We start from the raw sequence: 22,917 nt of genomic DNA on the forward strand, positions 1-22,917 counted from the left end.
TTGCAATCCTTTTCCTGTTCCTGGCACCCCCTACAGGACATCTGTCTGCCTCTGCCAGTCTTCTGTCACACAGTCAACAATTAACCCTTTCCGGGATAGCAAAGAGTCCAACAAATAAGCAGTGTATCTGCCCTCACCAGGGTCTTCAGCTCTGGCTCTTGGACCTTTAAATTCAGCCCTTCACTTGGGCTTCCAAACAGCCTTCTCCCCTTCTTTGGTCTTAGGTTACGCTTGTCCTCCCTTTCTCAGAGTTTACACGACTTTGCCAGTGAGGGAACCAGGGCCCACCCATTACTCTGGGTTCCAGGCAGGCACCCCCGTGAATAGCAATCACAGTAGTACTCAAATTTTTGCTGCTACTTCCTTGGGCTTCCTCCCACCTGGCCCATCTTATCTTAACCCTTAGCTCAAGGACAATGTTCTCAAGTCCCTCTCTCCCTGCAAACCCAGATATGCAAATGTGGCAGAGATAAACCCTGGATAATCCACAGGCTTCTTTGGGCAGAGAGGAATACCCATCCCTGCTCCTCTGGGCCCAGCCGGAGGCCACCCTGCTAGGGCACTACAGCTCCTTTTATCTGAGCCTGCTGGGCTCAGATAACTGTTGCTAGTCCTTCTAGCTCTTGGAGGGCCAGGTCTCTCTAGTCTCCAAGATGGCTGCTCCAGACAGGACTTTCTAGGCAGGCCTAGAGGACTCAGCGTCACTGCTCCATTCCTCCTACATCATTGCTTCCTGACATGGAGTGTAGTAGGACTATGAGGCCTCCTGTAGGGAGCTGCAAAGGCCAGATACACCCATCACACAGGGCATTAGGCTCTAGGTTAATAGCAGTCTGAATCAGTCATAAGTGTAATATGGGCAATTTGTGTCAATGCTTTGGTTACTGACCCCAGAAAAATGGCATTGTTTGAAAGCAGTGCTCTGATGTCTTCCATGGATCAGTGAGGAGACGCTCGCTGCAACTGGAAAAGTTGGTGCTAAGAAAAACTGCTAAGAAAAAAATTGAGGCTACAATTTGAGACTTCAAAGACACGTTCGTCGAGAGTAAAAAGAAAGGCTGGATGGGTTTCACATCGGAACTTCATCAAGTCATTGTGTAAGAAAGATACAGAATCCTGGAAGTAGATTCAGGCAGGTAATTTAGAACACACTGCCACCAGGCACAATTTCCACATCTTCTATTCAACTTTGCAATGTTTGCAGGGGAAGGTGGCATCAGCTTGCCTAGTAAAGAATTGGGATGACAGCATCAGCCAGAGTCTGAAGGATCAGTTATATCAATGGGAAGATCATTTCACAATGCTCCTCAATTGTCTGCTGCCTGCTGTCCCTCTTCCATTTGAAGATGAGCAGGAAGTTCCAGTAGAGCTACCGTCCTTCATCCAAGAAGAGATTCAAATCACAGTCCATAAGTTGAAGTCTGAGAACGCACCAGGGGTTTGTAACATCACTGTACAGGCTCTTCCAGGTCATCTGGAACTCTACTATCATACCTGATGAATGGAAGAATGGTGTTATTCTGCTTTGTTCAAAAAGGGCAATGAAGCTGAATGTAGCAACTAAAGAAGTATTAAGCTGTTGGTCTCAGGGAAAGTCTTTGCTTCTATGTTAATATCTCAAATCAATGATGTACTTCATGGCATAGGCTGGGATACTGAGTGTGGGTTTAGATCTGGTCATTCCACTGTTGACCAGATATTTAACTTTAGACAGCCTTTTAAGAAAATGGCTGAATATGATAAACTGTGCACAGCACTTTTGCATTGACTTCCATCGGGCCATTCACTCAGTGCTTTGGGCAAGTTCATGGCACCTGATAAGGAAACTAAACATCTCTGGGAAGACTGGTCATTGGTAGAAGAACTCTATAATGGAACAGGAGCTGTGTTCAAGTCAATGGCAGGTATGCAGCATGGTTTCCTATCTCCACGGGAGTTCGGCAAAGCTGAGTTCTGTCATCATCCATTGTTCAATGTTGGCATTGATTGGTTGATGAATAAAGCTTGAGGAGGCAGCTATCAGTGGTGTTGAGCTGAACATTATTTTGTTTTGAGATCTCAAATATGCTGGTGACATTCTCTCGTTGGCTCAGTTTGGTGAATCACTGCAGCTCATGGCCAGTCTGGTCAAGTAAGAAGCTAGTGTGCACTGGTCTGGTTATTAATCCAGATAAAACTAGTGCCTGACCATTACCACCAAGCAGCCTCCAGTACCAGATTACAGCCAACACAGTATAAACCTGTCCAGATAAGATATCAGCTGTCAAATATTTGGGCAGCATCATAGACCATGATGAAGGATGATCAAAAGATGTGGATGCTTAAATAAACAGCAGCATCTGCTACCATGTTTTCGGCCCTTCTATGGCCTCTGGGGACATCATGACTTGAAGCATGCTACGAAGCTGCAGATCTAATGCTTATCCCTGTTATACAGAAGTGAAACATAGGGGCTGAAGAACTCTGAGTTGACATTTTTTATGCTTGTCATCTCCGGCAGCTGTTCTATATCAAGTGGATGGACAAGATCAAAAATTAAAATATTCAAAGCCAAACCCAGCAACCATCTCCACCACTGATTCAGTTTCAGCAGCTTTCTTGGACATATTATTACAAGGCAAGACCAAGAAATTCCAAAGTCTATGTATCACGGAATGCCGCTACACAGCGGGTGCTCATGTGGGTGCCATAAACTTTGGTGGCCCAATAAGATTGCCAGTAGCCATAAACTGAACATACAGCTAAAACAATTCAAGCAATTTGCCAGAACTCAAGCCAGGTGGCGCTTGATTTGCAAACGAGGCCAAGTCCCTTTGGTATTTGCCACAATGATGATGATTTGTTTAGAACAGGGGTCTCAAACTCAATTTACCTTAGGGCACTTGCACCCCCCACCTGTCTAAGGCTCTGGGAGGGAGTTTGGGGTGTGTGGGGAGGGGGTGCAGGCCCTGGGAGGGAGTTTGGGGGTGGGAGGGAGTATGTGGAGAGGGGGTGGGGGTCGGGGGTGCAGCACTTACCTGGGGCTCCAAGGCAGGGCTGGGGGGCCTCCGTGCACTGCTGCCTCCAGGCACTGCCCCCGCAGCTTCCCATTGGCCACAGGGGCACTCGGGGTGGGGGCAGCATGTGGAGGCAGAGGCACAGCCCTGCCCCGGGGCCGCAGGGATGGGCCGGTAGCCACTGAAGCGAGCAGGCAGACGCTGTTCAGCTCCGCTCCGCTGCCGGAGCCCCTGGTGGGGGAGTGCCCGGGGGCGGCAGGTGGGGCCAAGGGAGAGACCCGGCCCCAAAACTGCTGGAGTCCTGCGGGCCACATTGGGGAGGTTCGTGGGATGGGTGTTTGAGACCCCTGGTTTAGAAAAAGAATTTACTGGGGAGTAAGTTGATCTAGATATTCATATGGATGATAGAAAACCTCTTTAAATGGAATATAATTCAGGGATGCTGAATAATATTTGCTCATCAGGAAAAGTAAGAAATATTTTTAAAACTTCCTGTTGAATCTTTTGTCAGGCATTTTCAACAGGGAGAAAACTGTCATTTTGTTGCAAAGATGCCAAACTTTCTCTGTGAAACTGTCACTGGCCCTGTGGACAATAGTCATGTATCTTGTACAAGACAAATGTGACAATGTTCACACCAAAATGTACTGACTAGCAGAAAATACAACATCTCAGTCTCTATCACATTTGTGAATTTTTGCAATTACTTGAATAAAATATCTGGTTTTGTACACCTAGTGAAAAACAAGTTATTTTGTCCAATTCTAGTCACATAATACCTCTTAGGACATTGAAATGGGCAATGGGAGAAAAGAAAAAGAAAAACTTTTACTGCTTTAATCATTGTGTCAAACAGTAGGCTGACAGGTATGATAAACCCAGGGAATAAGGCTACGCCTGCTCATTTTAAAGTACATTTTATCATAATAGTCTGTTGTGAATATTTTTTGAGTCTTTGGTCTTAATTCAAATCTTTTAAACTCAGTTTGTGTGAATGATTAAGTGAATTCTTTGCTGTGAATCATATTGCTATGAAATGATAAACTTCGATGTTATTGTTCTGACATTTTGTTGTCTACAGTGTGAGAACTCAAATTAACCTTATGTCCTTTTTCTATTTATTACTTTAGTTACACAAGCCTCTGAGCACAGTGAAAACCAGGCATTTCCTTCAAATGTTGCTTTCAGTGTCATCTAACAGAAAAGAAATAAAGCTGTGTTTTCACATGTGCTTAAATCAATAGGCTTACCAACTTGTAAATGCCCTCCATTCAAGGAAAAAAAAAAAGTGTATTTTGAAGTTATTTTAAATACATAAACAAAAATGTAGTTCTGTGTAAAGGTTACCTTAAAGAGAAAAAATCAGTATGTGGAGAGAGGATAAATTATTAGACCTCTTAAAATTTATTGACTTTGATAGTCTTATAGGTCAAGCAAAGCTAAGCCCTGTCTCTGCGGCCCCGGGGGGAGGGGGAGCAGAGAACTCCGTGAGCTGTTCTTGCCTGTGGGTACCTCCCCCAAAGCTCCCATTGGCTGTGCTTCCCCATTCCCGGCCAACGGGAGCTTCAGGGGAGGTAACCACAGGCAAAAACAGCTCACGGAGTTCTCTGTTCCCCCTCTCCCCGTGGTCGCAGGGAAGCGGGGCCCTCAGGACCACAGGGCTGGAAATCCGCGTGCCAGATCCAAAGCCCTGAGGGGCTGGATCCGGCCCGGGGCCGTAGTTTGCCCACCCCTGCTCTGGAGGTACGCTGGGGACGCAGTGTGCTGGGGAGGGGACGGGGGACGACGACGCGGGGAGCTTGGTGGGCTGCAGAGAAGAACCCCACGGGCCGCGTGTTTGAGATCCCCTGACCTGGAGCATTAAAAATACACATAGAGACCAGCACTGTAGCTTCATTAGACTGTCCACCTCTTTGGATTTCCTCAGGACTCTCCTCAATTTAAAGTATAGTTTCTGGTGTTCTGGCAGCATGGGTAGGTCCTGAAGTACCATTGTCCTGGATACTGTTGAAAATGGTTTTGTTTATTTCCATTTGTGTCACCATGGCTGCTCGAAGAAACTGGTAGCATGGTAGCTGCTTTCCCTTAACCTCTTCTTGTGACTGGTTACTGAATTCTTGCTAGTCTATCCAGGTTTCAGGTTAGTAGTCAAAAAGAGTGGTCACTCTTGGCCTAGTGATGATACACTAAAATGCCAACCTAGATGGTCCTGAGCCCAGTCCTGATATTTGTCTTTCAGTCCTGAGTAAACAGGGACTGAGAGAACTGTTGATGGGATGCTTTTAATCACAAATGAGTGGGAATAAGAAAGCAAATGTTTTATTGTGGTACTGCGATGGCTCCATTCTTGTGGGATGAAGTATTTCCTATCCAGTGCTGGAGAAAGTTCCTCTGACATATATCCAACAGGGAAAAATAAGGGAGGGGAAATGCTACAACTTAGGTGGGGTAGTATTGGTCTTTTAATGAAGGGAAAGTGATATAAAAGCAGAGATTGAGGTTGCAGTCCACAATTAAGTTGTGTAAATCCTGGTTCTTGGAGATGCCCCATTATGTGATTAGTCCACATGAGAAAGGAGAAAGCTACAGGGCAGCAGGATGGAGCTGGGAAGGATTTTCAGCTTATGTACCATGCCCTGTAACCACCTCCCTCAAACAAATATAGTGTGAATTTCTGTAAGTGTATCAGAATTTCACTTCCTTTATTGCAAAAATCTATTTTGTTTTAGACAGAGAACAAGACCAGGCACTTTATATATTTACAAAATTGTTTCATAGTGTGTCTAAATTTATGTTCTAAAGATAGAGAAACAGAGACGGTTAGAACGAATAAAGCAGAAGAGAGCCCAGCTGCAAGAACTACTATTGCAGGTAAATTTAATTTTTGTTTATACAGTTACTAACAAAAAACTGTTAAGGTTCAGAGTATTTTTTTCTCCACTTTATAAATGTTTTTAGATTAATTTAGTGCTCATGAAAGTGATATTGCAATGTACCTGAATCCTGACCTAAAATACCCCTGCCATCCTAGTATGGGGCCTCTTGGATGATGCAGCCTCCTGATGCAAAATTGTCATTATCTGTCAATATCTCCTACCCCATGTCATTATTACATTTTGCAAACGAGACCACAGGCCCCCACTTGATCCCTCTGACAAGTTACCATTGAAAAATGCAATTTTAAACACACACTTGCATGGGTTCAGTTGTACATTCCATAGCTGAGAATCAGTTGTTGCTGGGGAACTGAAACGTCAGGATCCTTTATTATAAAAGACTCATGAATCCAGGCCTGGCACTTATTTCACATTTTGATGCAGTAACCTAGGAAAGCTTTTTAAAACCTGCTGATTTGGCCTGGAATGAAGAAATATTGCAACTTCAGATGCATTTCTGTTTGCAGAAAGGGCATTTCATTTTTTTAAAAGCCTATACTGTATTTATAGTGTTTGGATATATGCCTAGGTTTTGAATACTTTGTACATAATGGAGCATTTGTAAAGATCATGAGTTAAAGTCATAGGGTAATAGAAATTAACATTTTTTTTTCTTGGTGCAAAATATGATGGTGTTTTACCCAATCAGATCTGCAGTGAAATTCTAAGCATTTGGACACTTCTGCTTTTCTCAGTGGCAAAAATATTTTTTCTAAATAGTGGGACTTAATTCTGACCTCGCTAACACCGATATACATCCTAAGCAACTCCAAGAAGGCACGCTGATGAAAGCAATAGGAAAATTAGACCCATAAACTCCCTGCTCACTGTGTTTATGTATCTGTTTTATTATAGTTCTTCAGTGCTTGATTCTAATTTAATTACTTTCACCATTCAAATAATTTTAGCAATTCTTTCCATTTAGCAATTCTTTCCAATGTGCTCCTATTGACTGGAATCAGTAGTGCCAAACATGGACTACAGAAGATTCACAAATATCCCAGATTATTGCCAGTCATTTCAGTCTTGACTATATACAAAATCCCATAGCAAAAGATGAACTGTGGAGAGAAGGATACTTGTAAACAGTTATGAAAGTGGGTGATTTCAAAGCTACAGATTTGCTAGGACTGGATGATATAGAGTGAACAGAGGAGAGAAAAGGGGAGGATGGATAAGAGAGTAAAGACAAGCAGGAGCGGGCTGTGGACGGTGCCATTTGATCCACTTTAAGTATAACTTTGTTATCTTTACATTTTCTGACCTTCTAAACTGATATGTAATTATGCACCCTGGCTAGTAGATAAGGCCTTTGTTGTGTCTTTTAAGCCCTAGTTCCTAATGTGCAGAGATGCTCTGTCTCCTGGGTGTTGTACTCAGTATTGTGCTTCCCTCCCAAAGCTTCAGAGATTGCCAGGGGAGCATGTCTGCTGTGCCTCCCTTGAAAAGGTGCAGCATGCACCCCTTTCTGTTCCTGGCCAGCACAAAGGAGTGTTTGTTGGCCAGCACAGAGGGTTCAGACTGTGGCCTCCCCATCTTTGGAGAGATACCAGACAGGTGCTGGAGATACTGGTACTTGGTTACTAAAACAGCTGTAAAATCCCAGATCATGGAAGAGTCCTCATTTACATTTGAATGACAGTGATCATTTTTCTTTTTCTTTTTTCTTCTTTCTACAGCAAATAGCATTCAAAAATTTGGTACAAAGAAATCAGCAAAATGAACAACTGAATCAAGGTCCTCCAGCTTTGAACTCTACAATACAACTCCCTTTCCTAATAGTTAACACTAGCAAAAGAACTGTTATAGACTGCAGCATATCAAGTGATAAGTGAGTGTGATGTGGAACCACATATTGGAATATTCAGTCTTCTGTATAATCAGTATGGGATTTTTCTTTGAAAAGAAAGTCTGTGCACTTCATTTGGAAACTAATTATACATTTGCATTTCTCTTTCATCTTCCTAGTGTTTGACATAGGCACTGACTCCGTGGGTGCTCCGGGGATCAAGCACCCATGGAAAAAAAAATAGGGGATGCTCAGCACCCACCAGCCACAGCTGTTCGGCCTGGCCGCCAGTCAGCTGTTCGGCAGCTGGCAGGAGGCACTCGGGGGAGGGCAGAGAGGAATCAGTGGCGGGTGGGGGGGGGGAGCCTTGCGGTGGGGGGCTGAGAGGAGCAAGTGAAGGAGAAGAGGTGGAGGGGGATGAGAAGAAACAGAGCAAGGGGGGGACCTCGGGGGAAGGGGCAGGGCTTCAGGGCAGAGCTGGGGTGGAACATCCACTGGGAAAAATAAAATCAGCGCTTATGGTGTTTGATACCTCTTTCAGTATACTTAACCACCATTGTGCTTTTGTAAAATGTATGATGCATGCTCTACAATTTTTATTCAGAGTTATATGGCTACCAACTTGCTCAAAATTATGAGATGGAAATAAGTGCCAGAGACAATTGGGAAAACTCTGAAACAGATGTTTGGTTCATTTTAGTGGCACCAGGCTCACTGTCCTTAATGCTTTGTAAGATAGAGAAGAATGAAAGTATGCAACAGTTCAAAATATTTCACTTGCATTATTTCTTGGGTTATGGTTTATTTCATTATGGATTTAGTTGTAAGCTTTTCTTTGCTGTTAACCTGTGACTCTTGTACTTATACATGAGTGAGTCTGTATAACATGCTCCTGGATTTTGCTATTTGTTCTCAGCTCTCTTGTGAATTCTATCAGCTGGTGAAAGAATACAGTCTTGATGTATCATTGTTTACTAGATCATAACAGTCTATTAGTGGTAAATAGATCTCTTTACTTGAATGTTATTGGTTATGGATTTCATTCTACTGTACATTGATTTTGCATTACAGTGAAACCTCCTTATGGTGAACTTGAACATAGTGAAACTTTATAATGAAGTAAAATAATAGTCCCTAATTGCTTCAGTTTCAACATCCAAATTACAATTCTGGCTACAGTGAATTTGTTAGTGAATATGTATAATCAGGACCCTGTGCACTCTACAGCACAGTTGGCTGAAATTCTTATAAGAGGCCTAATTTCTGCAACACTCCAGTGCAGTTGCCTGGAAATGCTATGCCAGCTAATGGTAGATTAAAAATTGATATTTTTATTGAATGAAATATTCCAATGAATAGTACAGCATAATATCCCGTCAATTATTTTTACATTGACCCTAATTTTTAAGCCTAATATCAAATTAAATAATTGTTAATAAGATGAATATTTTTTATTGAAACTTCATAACTGAATTATTCAAGTTGTTGGTAGGTAAGCAGAAGCTTTTGGTACCTGGGAAGGCATGGGAGGGAGTTTGAGATTGTGCGATACTAAAATTATCAGTGGTGATATATTTTAAATTGTTGATGTCATCAATCTGCAATATTAACACCCCATTGAGATGAGTGGGACATTTCACATCCCTAAAGCCACTGTTTGCATCTCAGGAGATTGCATCTCTATATTTTTCCATTACGATTTCCTTCTGTTGCAACTCCCTGTGCAGTCAACTGGTGTTCACACCAGTGGGCTGCATGTGTGGATAAGGTCCCAGCAGCTACTGGTGGTTTAATCACCATGAAATTAGGGCTGTCAATTAATTGCAGTTAACTCAAGTGATTAACTCAAAACTAATTAATTCAATTTTAAAAATGAATTGCGATTAATCGCACTCTGAATTGCACTGTTAAACTAATAGCATACCAATTTTAATTTATTATAAATATTTTTGGATGTTTTTCTACATTTTTAAATATATACAACACAGAATACAGCAGGGGTTCTCCAACTGGGGGTCGGGACCCCTCAGGGGGTTGCGAGCTTATTACATGGGGGGTTGTGAGGTGTCAGCCTCCACCCCAAACCCCGCTTTGCCTCCAGCATTTATAATGGTGTTAAATATATAAACAAGTGTTTTTAATTTATAAGGGGGGTCGTACTCAGAGGCTTGCTATGTGAAAGGGGTCACCAGCACAATAGTTTGAGAACCACTGGCATACAAAGTGTACAATGCTCACTTTATATTATTATTTTTGTTACAAATATTTGCACTGTAAAAAAAATAGTATATTTCAATTCACCTCATACAAGTACTGTAGTGCAATCTCTTTGTCACGAAAGTGCAACTTACAAATGTGGACTTGTAGGCTCTAAAGTTTTACACAGTTTTATTTTTGAGTGCAGTTATGTAACAAAAAATAATTCTACATTTGTAAATTGCACTTTCACGATTAAGAGATTGCATTACAGTACTTGTATGAGGAGAATTCAAAAATACTATTTCTTTTGTTTATCTTTTTTACAATGCAAATATTTGTAATAAAAAATAATATAAATTGCGCACTGTACACTTTGTATTCTGTGTATTTGTAATTGAAATCAATATATTTGAAAATGTAGAAAACATCCAAAATATTTAAATAAATGGTATTCTATTATTGCTTAACAGTATGATTAAAACTGCGATTAATCGCAGTTCATTAATTTTTTTAACCATTTGAGAGCCCTACATGAAATCAATCTGTTAGGTAAGACATCACAGTTGTTAAAATATTGGTGATTGGTCTATACTAGTGCTGCAACAACAGGAAATTTTAAGAAAAAAACCAGTGTAGACAGCGTCTGGTGTGCCCCAAAGCACAGGTTTGCACTTGGTTCACATTTAGAAAGTTTTCTTCTCACCCATAAAGGCTAGAAAAGCCATTTTAAAAAAATAAAAGCTGGGATTCTAGAGCAGTGTTCCAAGGTAAGATGTGAATGAATTCTGTGGCAGAAATGCAGAGCATGTAATACATATAACTTTACTATTCATACCAATACAGCTGAGCTCAAGAGTTATTTCTAGATACTGTACAGCAAACACTGTTTTTTTAAACATTTCTAAGTTAAACTTTGAAATTACTATACACCTTAGTATTTTTGGTGTGATTTTTTTTCTCAGGGCTTGTCTACACAAAAAACTATATTCATACTATATTGATACAGTTAAAGCAGTACAACCCACCTACTGGGTACGCACTTACATCATTACAAAGGTGCCTAATACAGATATAGGTTATTGCCCTTCCCATATATTTAAACTATAGCAGTATAACTATGTTCACACTAGAGGTTGTACCAGTATAACTATATAAATTTAAAAAAATATATCTCTGACAGTTTATACTGGTATAGAAACTGTGTGTAGACCAGGATTTAGACCCAATCCTTCAAACATTAAAGCATGTGTAACTGTACTCAAAGAGTAGTTCCATTCAGGGGTCTGACTGAAAAAAGATCTGATGGCACTCCTCCAAACTCCTCCACCCACAAAATAAACTGCTTCTATGCCAGTTGCTAGAATGAGATGCTGCTTACTATAGATCAGAGGTTCTCAACATTTTTCTTTCTGAGGCCCCCACAACATGCTATAAAAACTCCATGCCCCAACTGTTTTTCTGCCTATAAAAGCCAGGGTCAACGTTAGGGTAAGCAGGGCAATTGGCCAGAGCCTCATGCCATCGGGGGCCATGCAAACTTAAGTTGCTCAGGCTTCAGCTGCCGGTGGTACGGCTTGGGGCCACAGGCTTCAGTCCCACGTGGTGGGACTTCAGCTTTCTGCCCTGGGCCCCAATGAGTCTAATGCCCCATGTTTGGCGGACCCTCTGAAACCTGATCACAGCCCCCCAGGGGCCCTGGACCCCTCACTGAGAACTCCTGCTATAGGTCACATAGTTGTTCAAAGTATGATCATATGGGCTCTCTGAGCTCTAATGGGCTCCTTGAACTTGGCACCCGCCCTCTCCCCAAGTGGAGTTTTAGTATGCCCATGGGCTCTGTTAGACCCCTTGACTAAGGGGGAAAAAATAGTCCTGTCTTCAACTTGCCACCCACCTATGGCATCAAAGTGAGATGCCGCTGACAGTAAACTGTGCAGATCACTGATCCCTCCTCTCCTTTCTTACATGAGGAATGAAAGTTAACAATGCTGACATATAAATCATCATCACTGGGCACCTGAGTTTGCACCTTAATGAAATAAATGAGGCAGTTCATACCTTTCAGAGCTATTGTTTCAGGCCCTTTGCAGACTTGCATCTTGCCTTCAGTTCATGTTTTTGAGGTTTTCTCTTTTTTTAAATGAAATTCTGGAGAACATAGTCGCTTCAGATATTTGCCATATTGGCTCAGTCTCCAGTTACATCAGTGCTAGTAGAGTTATGCACATGTTTCATTTTTGCTGGTTTGGAGTCTCAGGTTGCAAAAGCACTGAAGAAATAGATAGTTGTTCATGTTTGACAAGTGTTTTGTGATCATTTCGAGCATTAATTGAACAAAAAACTGTCTTCTAGGGATCTGGGCTTAAACAGATTTCATAGAAAGACGGTGGGCTTTTTTCTAATCAGAAATAAATCAGTCTAGTTAAACTTCTCTTTCTTTTCAAGGCAGAAGAAGAGACAAGTTGCTTAAAATAAATTTTAAACAGTTGATTATTGTCCTTTATTGGAAAGAATAGATGACTTCTGGCTTATTCTCAGTATTTCAAGCAGGCCAGAGTACAAGCTGAGCTAATAATGCAACAGTTCTGAGACAGAGGGCTGGTCTAAACTGCAAAGGTTTTACAGTATAGCTATACCAGCAATGCTTAATTATGGAGAGACCACCCTGAACTAGATAAACTATCCTGACAAAAGGACTCTTCTGACAGTACAAATTGCATCTACATGGGGGATTTTACCAACATACCTATGCTGGTTAAGGGTATGATTTTTATTTTTATTTTCCTCACTCCTAACTGAAATAACTATGCTGGCAAAACTTGATATGACAGTTTTTTAACATATAGGACCTGTAAGCAAACAGATTTAGAAGGTTGTTATTTAATTGATAAACTATCCAAAAGGTGATTTACATTTAAGTAAATAGGGCAGTTCACATTGGGGATGTTATGGATTAGAACAGAAAGTTTAAGGAAAAAGCAGCAAAAATAAATATGGTTATTTTTGGTGACAAAGCTGTAGAAGACTTTCAAAAAGTATTGGATTTAGTACAAGTAAGGCTTCTTGCTGGAGCAGGAATGTTTTCCTCATCTTTTAATCTGTTTAATGAAGGAGAAAGGTTTATGGACTCTTATTGCCTGCCATGAAAAAAGTTGTTTTAATTGGGAAATATGATCATTTGAACCCTGCAGAGATGCCAGTCTCCTAAGTACAGGAGAAAAGCTCTTGTTGTACCTACCCATGGTATTTAGAAAAAAAGCATCTTTGACCTCTGAAGAAATCCTAAAATATTGTAATTGTATCTGTACATTTACTTCCTCAATGTATAGAACAGGAAAATATAATCAGGCCCATGGTTCCTTCCAGAACCATCTCACTTTGACATTTCTCCTGTACAGATTTGAATACCTCTTTAATTTTGATAACACGTTTGAGATTCATGATGACATTGAGGTGCTGAAGCGAATGGGAATGTCCTTTGGCCTAGAGGCAGGCAAATGCTCAGCGGAGGATCTAAGAACTGCAAAATTATTGGTGCCAAAAGCTTTAGAAAGCTATGTTACAGGTAAGTTAAATGAAGCTTTTAAATATTATCCTTGATTAAATTCAAAGCCATAATTTACTGAAGCATTTCTAATTACGTCAAACTACATAAGCATGAGGCATAAGACAGTTTGAAGCAGATTTATGAAAGCCAGCAGGATCCCACAAATGAATGGTGGTTTTAAAATTAATCTTCGATGAGCACATGTAGACTTAATTTAAAATTGTTTAGAATATTGATTCATGAATGGGCTGCAGTGCAAAGGAATAATTCCATGAATAGTTTCTGGTGACAACGTAACCTTTGAGACTCAATAATATAGCCAAAGCCCCTCAAAATGACAGTATTTTCATTGTGTCATTGCTACTCCTTTTTAGGCTCAAAAGAATCCTGGATAACAGGAACAGGAAAGACCTATAAAAGGAAGTCCATTTCTCCTTTCTTCTCCTCTCCCCCACTCCCCCAAAAATGTATGGAATAGGGAGCACCTTAGCAGAGGACAGAGCTGATATTAGACTATCATCACTTATGATCTTAAATTTTACAATGTGTTAATGTTTACATTGCTCTTTCAGCTTATTGAGGAGATTCTCCTTATAAATCTCTCATTTTGCATGGACCACATATTTCTTTGTATTTGTACAGCACATAGCAAAACAAGGCCCTGATTTTAATTGGCCCTCTGAGTACTACTGCATTATAAATAGTAAATAATAATGAGAGGTAGTGTGGTTTAGATGTGAGTCGGAACTCCAAGGTGGGTCGCAACCCCATTTTAATGGGGTCACCAGGACTGGCTTAGACTTACTTGGCCCATGGCCAAATCCAAAGCTCGAGCCCAGCCAGCCCAGGCTGAAGCTTGAGGGCTTCAGCCCTGGGTGGCGGGGCTCAGGTTGCCAGTCCCCTGTTCGGGCTGAAGTCTTTGGGCTTTGGCTTTGGTCCCCCTACCTGGGGTGGCAGGGTTCAAGTGGGCTGAGGCTTCAGTCCTCCTTCCTGGGGTCATGTAGTAATAGGGGGGTCATGAAGTTTGAGAACCCCTGATTTAGAGGAAATAAGGGATGTGTATTTGCAGATATGAATTCTGTTACTGATCTTGAGCAAGTCATTTTCAGCTCTTTGTTCCTTATGTATAGTGTTTTGAGAACTATTAATGAAAAGCACAAAGTGTCATTAACTTTAAACTTCCTAGAAAATGTTGCAACCCTCCTTTATTAAAAGGTAGAATTTGCTCTTAAAATGAGGAGTGTTGATCTCTTTTATTAGAATTGCAGTGTGCCAGTCTAATAGCTGGACTCTCCTTGAATAAGATTCTGGATGTTTTTTTAAAATGCATAGTATAGGTTCTTGAAATAATTACTTTCTGTATTTTTCTATCATTGCAAGTATCATTGTAAACTTATGCTTTCTCCTATATATTCAGTCTTCTCTCTTTGTTCTTAAGTGACATTGAAGTTCAGTGTTTGTTACATTACTTCTCAGTATTATGAAAATCTTTTTGGATATTAACTCCAAGGTTAGTCACATCCTGTACACAATGAGGATTTTCTCTTCCCACCCTCTTCTCCTAGACATTCTGCTTGGATGAATTGCTTAGTGGTCATAGCTAGGTGGGCTTCCAGTTATAGACTTAGACAGCATGATGCATTATTGTAGATTACTTACATGCTTCTGGTCCTTGGCTGTTGTCAGTCTAAACTTAAATTGTTCTAAAGTTCTCTTAAACTTTCTGATTCCCTTCAGGAGATCTTCCACCAATGAAAGGAATGTTACACAGTAAATTGCTAAAAAGAAATTTCAACACTTAATTTTCAGAAAAATTGGAACACTGCCATTAGCCTGGCACCTGTGTTGTTAATCTGAATCTGACTTCACCTTATGTCTGTTGTATTGATTTGCTTTATTATTTTAAAAAATCTTGGGTCCCCTTTCCTGTAGCTAAGAATAGAAGATTAATTTTTAATACTTTGTTCCCTAGGTGTGGAAGCTCTATAGAAGGTAATGGTGTTTCTGCTACAAATGAGAGAGAATAATTTTTTTTCTTGTAAACGAAGTAATTTTATAGTTCTCCTTGGGAGGATAATGCAGTTGGAAGCTGTCCAGTCACTTAGATGATAATTTATAATACATATATATATATTGGTATAAGTTTTTATACTTTTAAAGAAGCAAAATTTTTGTTGTTGGCATAATTTCTTTGGTAACACACTAGGCTTCTGGCTGCTAATCACAAGTCCTGTATTTGTTTGCCTTTATTCAAAGTACTCTGGACAAGTACTGTACTCTTTAGATGTGGGTTGCTTTGAGTATATTTTTCAAAGCTGTCTTATTTTGGTTATGAGAAAATATGGCCAAAAGTTTTGGTTCTTTTAATCTAGTATTGTGTACTAAAGTATGTGCATTTAGTTCGAAGGTTTGTTTTATTGGTTGCTCCTAATATAATTATGCAGTGTGAGGATCAGTATAAATTATATAGTTACTGCAATCAGATGCCTGTAGTAACAAATAGGAGTAGCTGTTTTAAATATAAAGAAAAGGAGTACTTGTGGCACCTTAGAGACTAAAATTTATTTGAGCATAAGCTTTCGTGAGCTACATGCATCCGATGAAGTGAGCTCTGTAGCTCACGAAAGCTTATGCTCAAATAAATTTGTTAGTCTCTAAGGTGCCACAAGTCCTCCTTTTCTTTTTGTGAATACAGACTAACACGGCTGCTACTCTGAAACCTGTTTTAAATATGTTTTGCAAAGGTATCGAAAAGAGGGCATTTGCCTGATTTCATGGTTCTCTCAGCAAAGTATAACTTCCCTTTTTAACTTTGGCATGCTTTATTTCTTATACTACTAGAGCAGTGAATTTAAGGTTAAGTATCCACATTTTATGACTTATTTCCATCAAATTTGCCATGGTGCTTTAAAATATATAGGCTTTAGTTAACTACTGTTCAAGAATAGCAAATCAATGTCTTGTATTTATTTACTGGTTACGTTTGTTGCAGACAGCAAAGGTCAGAGCTTTCCCACACTGGCCTATCCCATGAGCTAGACTATGATGGAAGAGAAACCTCTGTAGTGGGTGTCAGAAGTAAAGAATTATCTGAATCAGCTCATTGCTAGGCATCTCGTTAGCAAAGCATACTTACTGTACAGAATGATGAGAGCCTCAGGCTATGTGTACAGGACAAATTTCTGCTTGCATAGCTATGTTAGTCAGGGTTGTGATCTCTGACTGACATAGCTCTACCAGCAGAAGTCCTTACTGTAGATGCAGCTATACCAGCAAAGCTTGTTTCTTTTATGGGGATGTTTTTACTGTATTGCTTTTCCTATACCACTAAAGCACACCTAGTGCATACCTGGCCTCAGAGACTGGGCCAAGATTGTGCTATTATTTTAGCTAAACAGATACTGAAGGCTGAAGATTAATTATGGTAGTGTGTGTTTGCTAAATGAACATGCATAACCATTGGAGAAGGAAAGCTGGAAGGATCTCCTAGTCTGGAGTTACGTGGATAGATTTGGTGAAAAATCTACAACCAAATATGACCATCTCTGCTAAAATAAATGACTTTTCTTAAAGAATATGTTACTTCTCAGCCCAAAATAACATTTTAGAATTGCTTATACAGATTAATGCAAAACATATGAAATAATCTTTTCATTTATTAACTTTTTAAAGTTTTCTTTGTACAAAAGGTTTACATTTTATCCATTCCCTCAGAAAGCCCCCTCTCTCACAAATGTACACACTCTTACTTTTTAATTTTCTCTAGATCTCATTGTGCTGAAATTAATCATGTTATTTTAAATAAAAGCTTGGTGTACTTTTACCTAAGTTAGTAGGAGTCTGGTCCAAAATTTAACTTAAAGTACCATATTGGTGTTGCACACAGCTATCTCTCTATGTATCTTGAACCATAAATGCTGAGTTTGTTAACAAAACCCAAGGGTGGTTTGTTTTGAGGGGGGCAGGGAAAAAGGGGGTTTACTACTGCCGGCACTGAGAAGACAATAGTTTCTGAACAGGAACATGTATTGTATATAGAGTGGGGTGGTAGCAGCGTCGTACTTTAGATTGTGATTAGTTTATTGTTTAACTACTCTAAAATCCACATGCTTACTTAGAATGTCTCGGAAATTGCTGTGTCTGAATAGATCTAAGGCAGGCTTAGTGGTCCAGTATAAGGTTTTTTAAGATAGAGTCCATCCCTCCCACCACCACCAAGAAAAAAAATCATGTGACATGAAAATTTTACAGTTTAACTTTTTTTGTGATACCAGCTACACAGGATGGATCCCCAGCACCTACTTCCCCTTTAGCGAAGCAATATTTTAAAAAGTTATTCAGGGTAAACATTGGATCTACAGAGTGGCTTGATCCAGAGAAAGTTATTTGTGCAGGTGCAGCAGGACTGGGGGCTCTACTGCAATCAGTGTCTGCAGACATGCTGACATTAGAGTAGGTAGCTTAAGGTGATGTGCTCTGGCCACTGAACCCAAGTATACTCCTGGGTGAATTCTGTGCCAAAAAAAAATAAAAATGCTACACACAATATTTTAAAATTCTGCATATTTAATTGTCAAAATATAATCACTCCAGTTTCAGTTATTTTGGTAATTTATTTCAAAATACCTGTCAACAAATATGTCAACAATACACACAACAACAAAAAACATTCCCCCAGGAGTAGAAAGTTAAAGAAACCCCTATTGCAACCCAGTTCCAGTTGGGGGGGGGGTTTGCTGGAGGGGGCTGTGTGGCATCCCCCCCCCCAGAGCCCAGCTGTGGGGAACCCTCTGCCCCCCAGATACCTGCACCCCCAGAGCCTTTACTCCCTACCAGCTTCTTTAGTGTCCTCTATGCCCGCTGCGCTGGGCAGAATACTCTGCTCAGTGCAAGGTGGGCTCTGCAGAGTCCTGCAGCCCCAATTATGTGGGCAAAACACAGAATTCTGTGCAAACTCTGCATTGTGCAGTGGTACAGAATTCCCCCAGGAGTACCAAGTAGCACCCATGTACTGTAAGTTTGAGTCCTGCCCTTGTCAGCTTCCTGAGACTGAGGCCTGGTCTAAATTTAAAATTATATTGACCCAGCTATGGCACTCAGGGCTGTGAAAAATTTTGCAGCCCAGTTACATTGACGATGTAGGCGCAGCTAGGTCGACAGTTAAACCACCTCTTTGAGAGGTGAAGTCTAACATTGACAAAAAAAACCTTCTGTCAAAGGAAGCATCTACACCATGGTACAGTAGTGTACACATATTTTGTGTGTTGTGATAGTTGCTCTCTGCAAGGGCTCCTTGTGAAAGGGTAGGCCTGAAAGAAAAGCTTCTGGTTTAAAGAGCAGAGATTTCAGAGTACTCTAAAACCAATTTGCATACTTCCATTTTACTTTTAAGTATTGCCAAGGAAAATAATTTCAAATTGCGGGAAGGTGAAAGACTCTAGTAAGCAACAGTATTAGGGTAATATAAATCATGCCATATGCTTCTCACCCATTTCCTGAACAACAGAACTGAATATAAACAAAGAAAAGCAAGTAACTGTGACTTTGATGGATGTCAGAATGTTCAAATGGGTTGCTGAGCTTCTGGAAATGCCCCCCTAATAAGAGCTCTATACTAAAGACTGGCATAAGTTCAATATTGACTGATGCAGTGCCAGGATGCCATTGTCAGTCAACATAGTAACTGATGTTTATCATGAAAAATAAAACAATTTTCAACTTCCTACAATAATTCATCCAGTCTACACAAACCAGGGGTTCAGACCTACCAATTTCGCCTCTCAAAATGCTGACGTTTCCATGGGGAGGCAGTTTGTAAGACACTAGAAGCATTTAGTGCTGGCCTACACTACAGAGTTAGGTTGATTTAAGGCAGCTTACATCGACCTAACTCTGTAGGTATCTACACTAAAATGCAGCCCCCACCACTGTTACTCACCCACTACACTGACTTAATAACTACACCTCCAGAAGACGCATAGCACTTAAGTCAACGTAGTTAGGTTGACACAGTGTTACTGTTGACACTGCATTGCTTACATCGACTGTTGCCACCTTTCAGAAGCTGTCCCACAATGCTCCATACCGACAGTTAAATTGGTGCAAGCATTCCTGGTGAGGGTGTGCACCGCCAACACAGGAGCATAGTGTGGACATGCAAAAGCAGTTTAATTACTGCTGTGGCTGTAAGTTGACGTAACTTAGATCAACTTTAATTTTGTAGTGTAGTCTTGCCCTGAGTAATATGGCCTTTTTAAAAACAGCAATATTAAACCACAAAAGATATTTTCCTCCACAAATTGCTATAGAAAATCTAAGCAATGCAAAATCCTCATTGAGATGAATGCAGCACTTTATACTCCTGGAATCTCTTAGGCTGCAGAGGGTTGTGCAGAGCCCCATTCTCCTACACTGGGGCCTGGTCTACACTAGATAGTTAGGTCCCTACAACTACATTGCTCAGCAGTGTGAAAAATCCACCCCTGTGAGCGGCACAGTTAAACCAACCTAACCCCTGATGTAGACAGTGCTAGGCTGATAGGAGAATTCTCCAGTCGACCTAGCTACTGCCTTTCTGGGCGGTGGATTGCCTACACCAACAGGAGAACCCCTCCCATCAGCAAAGGTAGTAACTTGACTGAAGTGCTACAGCGGTGCCGTTGTGGCACTGCAATGTTTTAAATGTAGACAAGCCCCAAAGGATTGTCTATGCTGGGAGTTGTTTCAAAATAGTTATTCCTCATTAGGTCCCTGTGTAGATGCTTTTATTCTAGGATAGGAGTGTTTTATTATGAATTAGCTGAATCAATTTTGGATTAGCACTGTATTGTTCCAGATGCTGTGGAGTACATGGGTACAGTAAGAGAAATGGTAAGACCATGTGCTCACTCAGGCAAAAGCTGTATTTAGGGCAGGCTTAGTGACCACCAGCTGGCTATTCCTGGTCTACATAGGTGCCAACTCTGTGGGTGCTCCAGGGCTTGAGCACCCACGGGGAAAAATTAGAGGGTGCTCCGCATCCCCCCCCCCCCGGGTTCCCCCCTGAGCACACTGTGTCCCCACCACTCCACTCCCCCCCCCCCCCCGCCTAACAGCTGTTTGGCAGCACTTAGGACTTTCCAGGAGAGAGGGGCAGGAGTGGGGATGCAGCGTGCTCTGGGGAGGAGGCGGAGAAAAGGCAGGATGGGGCAGGGACTTGGGGGAAGGGGGTGGAATCGGGTAGAGGGGGTCAAGCACCCACCAGGCAGAGGGGAAGTTGGCACCTATGCTGGTCTATACTCAATCACTTCACCTCACCTGTATAAACCGTTGCCAGATGTTTCCACCCTTTAACCCTATAAGACTTCCCTCTGGAACATCACTTTTTTCTGTCTGTTTTAAATCATGCTGTCATGTTTACTCCCAGACTGTTACACATTTCTGCATCAAGGATAAACTACTGTGCTCTTCTATTTGCATGTGCACAAAACTCAGCACAGAAATGAGGGGTCTCAAGCTCTGTGGGTACAGATACAACACTGTGGCAACCTGCCAAAAATAATCTCTGTACCAGTCAACACAGCCATCCCTAGCACAGTGAAGTGTAGTTGGAATGCATGTAGACAAGAGAATACAATTCTGTACAACATGCCACATTTACTTCATTCCTCATATCTGCTTATTTTAGGGCAGCCCTGTCTGAAATTACAGTATATGAACACTGGCTCTTGCCAGCTCTAGGTACCAGAGTTAAGATTGAATGGTAGGGCTGGTGTACATGCTGTAACTCCTGGTTTTCAGATGTTTAAGTATAGTTGCAGCCAGCGTTATGAAAGGATATGAGGCACTGCCCATCAACCTTAACTCTGCGTTAACAAAGTTTTGGGGCTATGAATGTTGTTTCATGTTCTGGGTCTTGTATAATCATCAGCACAATAAACTAAATGCTGATATCTGTAGTTAGTGAGGTATGGAGCAAAGAGAGAACAGCTATTTCCCACAATTTAGATATTAAGCTGATATTGAAGTTACAGTACTTGGAACCTATTTGACACTTTCAGCAGAGCAGATTTAATCTGAAAGTCATTTGTGGAAAATAAATACTGAACGTTTCCCGAGTACCACATTTGAGGATGATTGTATAGTACTAGCAATCTTATGGTTAATGATGCAAAAACAGTACATAGCGTTTAAATTAAAAGCTAGACATCCAAAAGCAAATTAAATGCAGATTCTAACATTGTAAAGAAAGAAAAATGTTGCTGTAACTTTAATGTGTAACTGTGTTTTCTTTTAGATATGTCTACAGGACTTTCATGGTTGAACCAGGGGTTACTTTTAAATTCAGCTCATTCAGTTTCAACTTTAGAAATGGCTGGCGGTACGTCTATTTCTAAATCAAGGTAACTAGAGTGCGATTTTTCCATTTCAAAGAATGAAGGATAGTTTCCTGTGATAATTGTATTGATAAAGTGCAAAATTCACCCCGATGCACCACTTGCCCTCTCAAAATAGGGTGTTCTAGCATAGGAATGAATTTCACCCCAACTAAATATAAAGAACACTAGGGCCTGGACTACACTAAAAAGTTAGGTCAATCCAGCTACATCGCTCAGGCATGTGAAAAATCCATATCCCTGAGTGACATAGTTAATCCAAACTAATCCCCAGTACAGACAGCGCTAAGTTGACCAAAGAATTCTGTCGACCTAGCTACCAGCTCTAGGGAAGGTGCATTTCCTCTGACGAGAGCAGAACCCGTCCTGTTTGTATGGGTAATGTCTACACGAGTGGTCTCTAACCTTTTTATGCACAAGATCCCTTTTTGAATTTAAGTGCAACCCAGGATCTACCCTGCCCCACTCACTCCATCCTGCATCCTTCTGTCACTCGCTCTCCCCCACCCTCACTCACTTTCACCGGGCTGGGGGGTTTGGAGTGTGGGAGGGGGCTCTGGGTTGAGCCTGGAGTAGGAGGTTGGGATGCAGGAGAGGGTGAGGGGTGGAAGCTCTGGGAGGGAGTTTGGGGGCTCCATGCTGGGGCAGATTGTTGGGGTGCAGGAGGGGGTATGGGGTGCTGGTTCCGGGAGGAGCTCAGGGCTGGGATGCAAGCTCCCGCTGGGCAGCACTTACCTCAAGCGGTTCCCAGTCAGTGGCGTAGCGGGGCTAAGGCAAGCTCCCTGCCTGCCCTGGCCCCACACAGTTCCTGGAAGCAGCCATCACACCCTTGCAGCCCTTGGGGGGGCACATGGCTCTGTGTGCTGCAGCTCCCATTGGCCGCAGTTCCCCGTTCCCGGCCAACGGGAGCCGTGGGGGAGGTGCTTGCAGGCAGGAGCAGTGCACAGAGACCCCTGCCCCCGCCCCTCCTCAGGCGTGTGCTGGCTACTTCTGGGAGCAGCGCAGCGCCAGGGCAGGCAAGGAGCCTGCCTTAGCCCCGTGCGCCGCCGGACTTTTAGTGACCGGAGATCATGGT

At 41.6% G+C, this 22,917-nt stretch overlaps 1 protein-coding gene and 1 long non-coding RNA gene across 26 annotated transcripts in view; one reads left to right on the forward strand and one right to left on the reverse strand.

Moving 5' to 3' along the window:
• TFDP2 (transcription factor Dp-2) overlaps positions 1 to 22,917 on the forward strand; it is a 259,198-nt gene that overhangs the window by 225,311 nt on the left and 10,970 nt on the right. For all 19 annotated transcript variants that reach the window (XM_043522835.1, XM_043522837.1, XM_037909188.2 and 16 more), the window contains 4 exons: positions 5,799 to 5,867; positions 7,612 to 7,763; positions 13,319 to 13,485; positions 21,743 to 21,848. In XM_043522835.1, coding sequence (XP_043378770.1) covers positions 5,799 to 5,867; positions 7,612 to 7,763; positions 13,319 to 13,485; positions 21,743 to 21,848 — 494 coding nt within the window. The remainder of the gene's footprint in view (positions 1 to 5,798; positions 5,868 to 7,611; positions 7,764 to 13,318; positions 13,486 to 21,742; positions 21,849 to 22,917) is intronic.
• The window catches only part of LOC114018257, a 110,112-nt gene that overhangs the window by 54,073 nt on the left and 33,122 nt on the right, over positions 1 to 22,917 (reverse strand). The window contains exon 2 of one of the 7 annotated variants that reach the window (XR_005226820.2): positions 15,127 to 15,245. The exons of 5 other annotated variants lie outside the window; for them this stretch is intronic. This is a non-coding gene — a long non-coding RNA (uncharacterized LOC114018257). Of the gene's footprint in view, positions 1 to 889; positions 4,523 to 15,126; positions 15,246 to 22,917 lie in introns of those variants that run through there. One more of the 7 variants, XR_005226822.2, reaches the window with a different exon arrangement.

Source organism: Chelonia mydas, chromosome 9 (assembly GCF_015237465.2).
Source record: "Chelonia mydas isolate rCheMyd1 chromosome 9, rCheMyd1.pri.v2, whole genome shotgun sequence".
NCBI classification, from domain to species: domain Eukaryota; kingdom Metazoa; phylum Chordata; order Testudines; family Cheloniidae; genus Chelonia; species Chelonia mydas.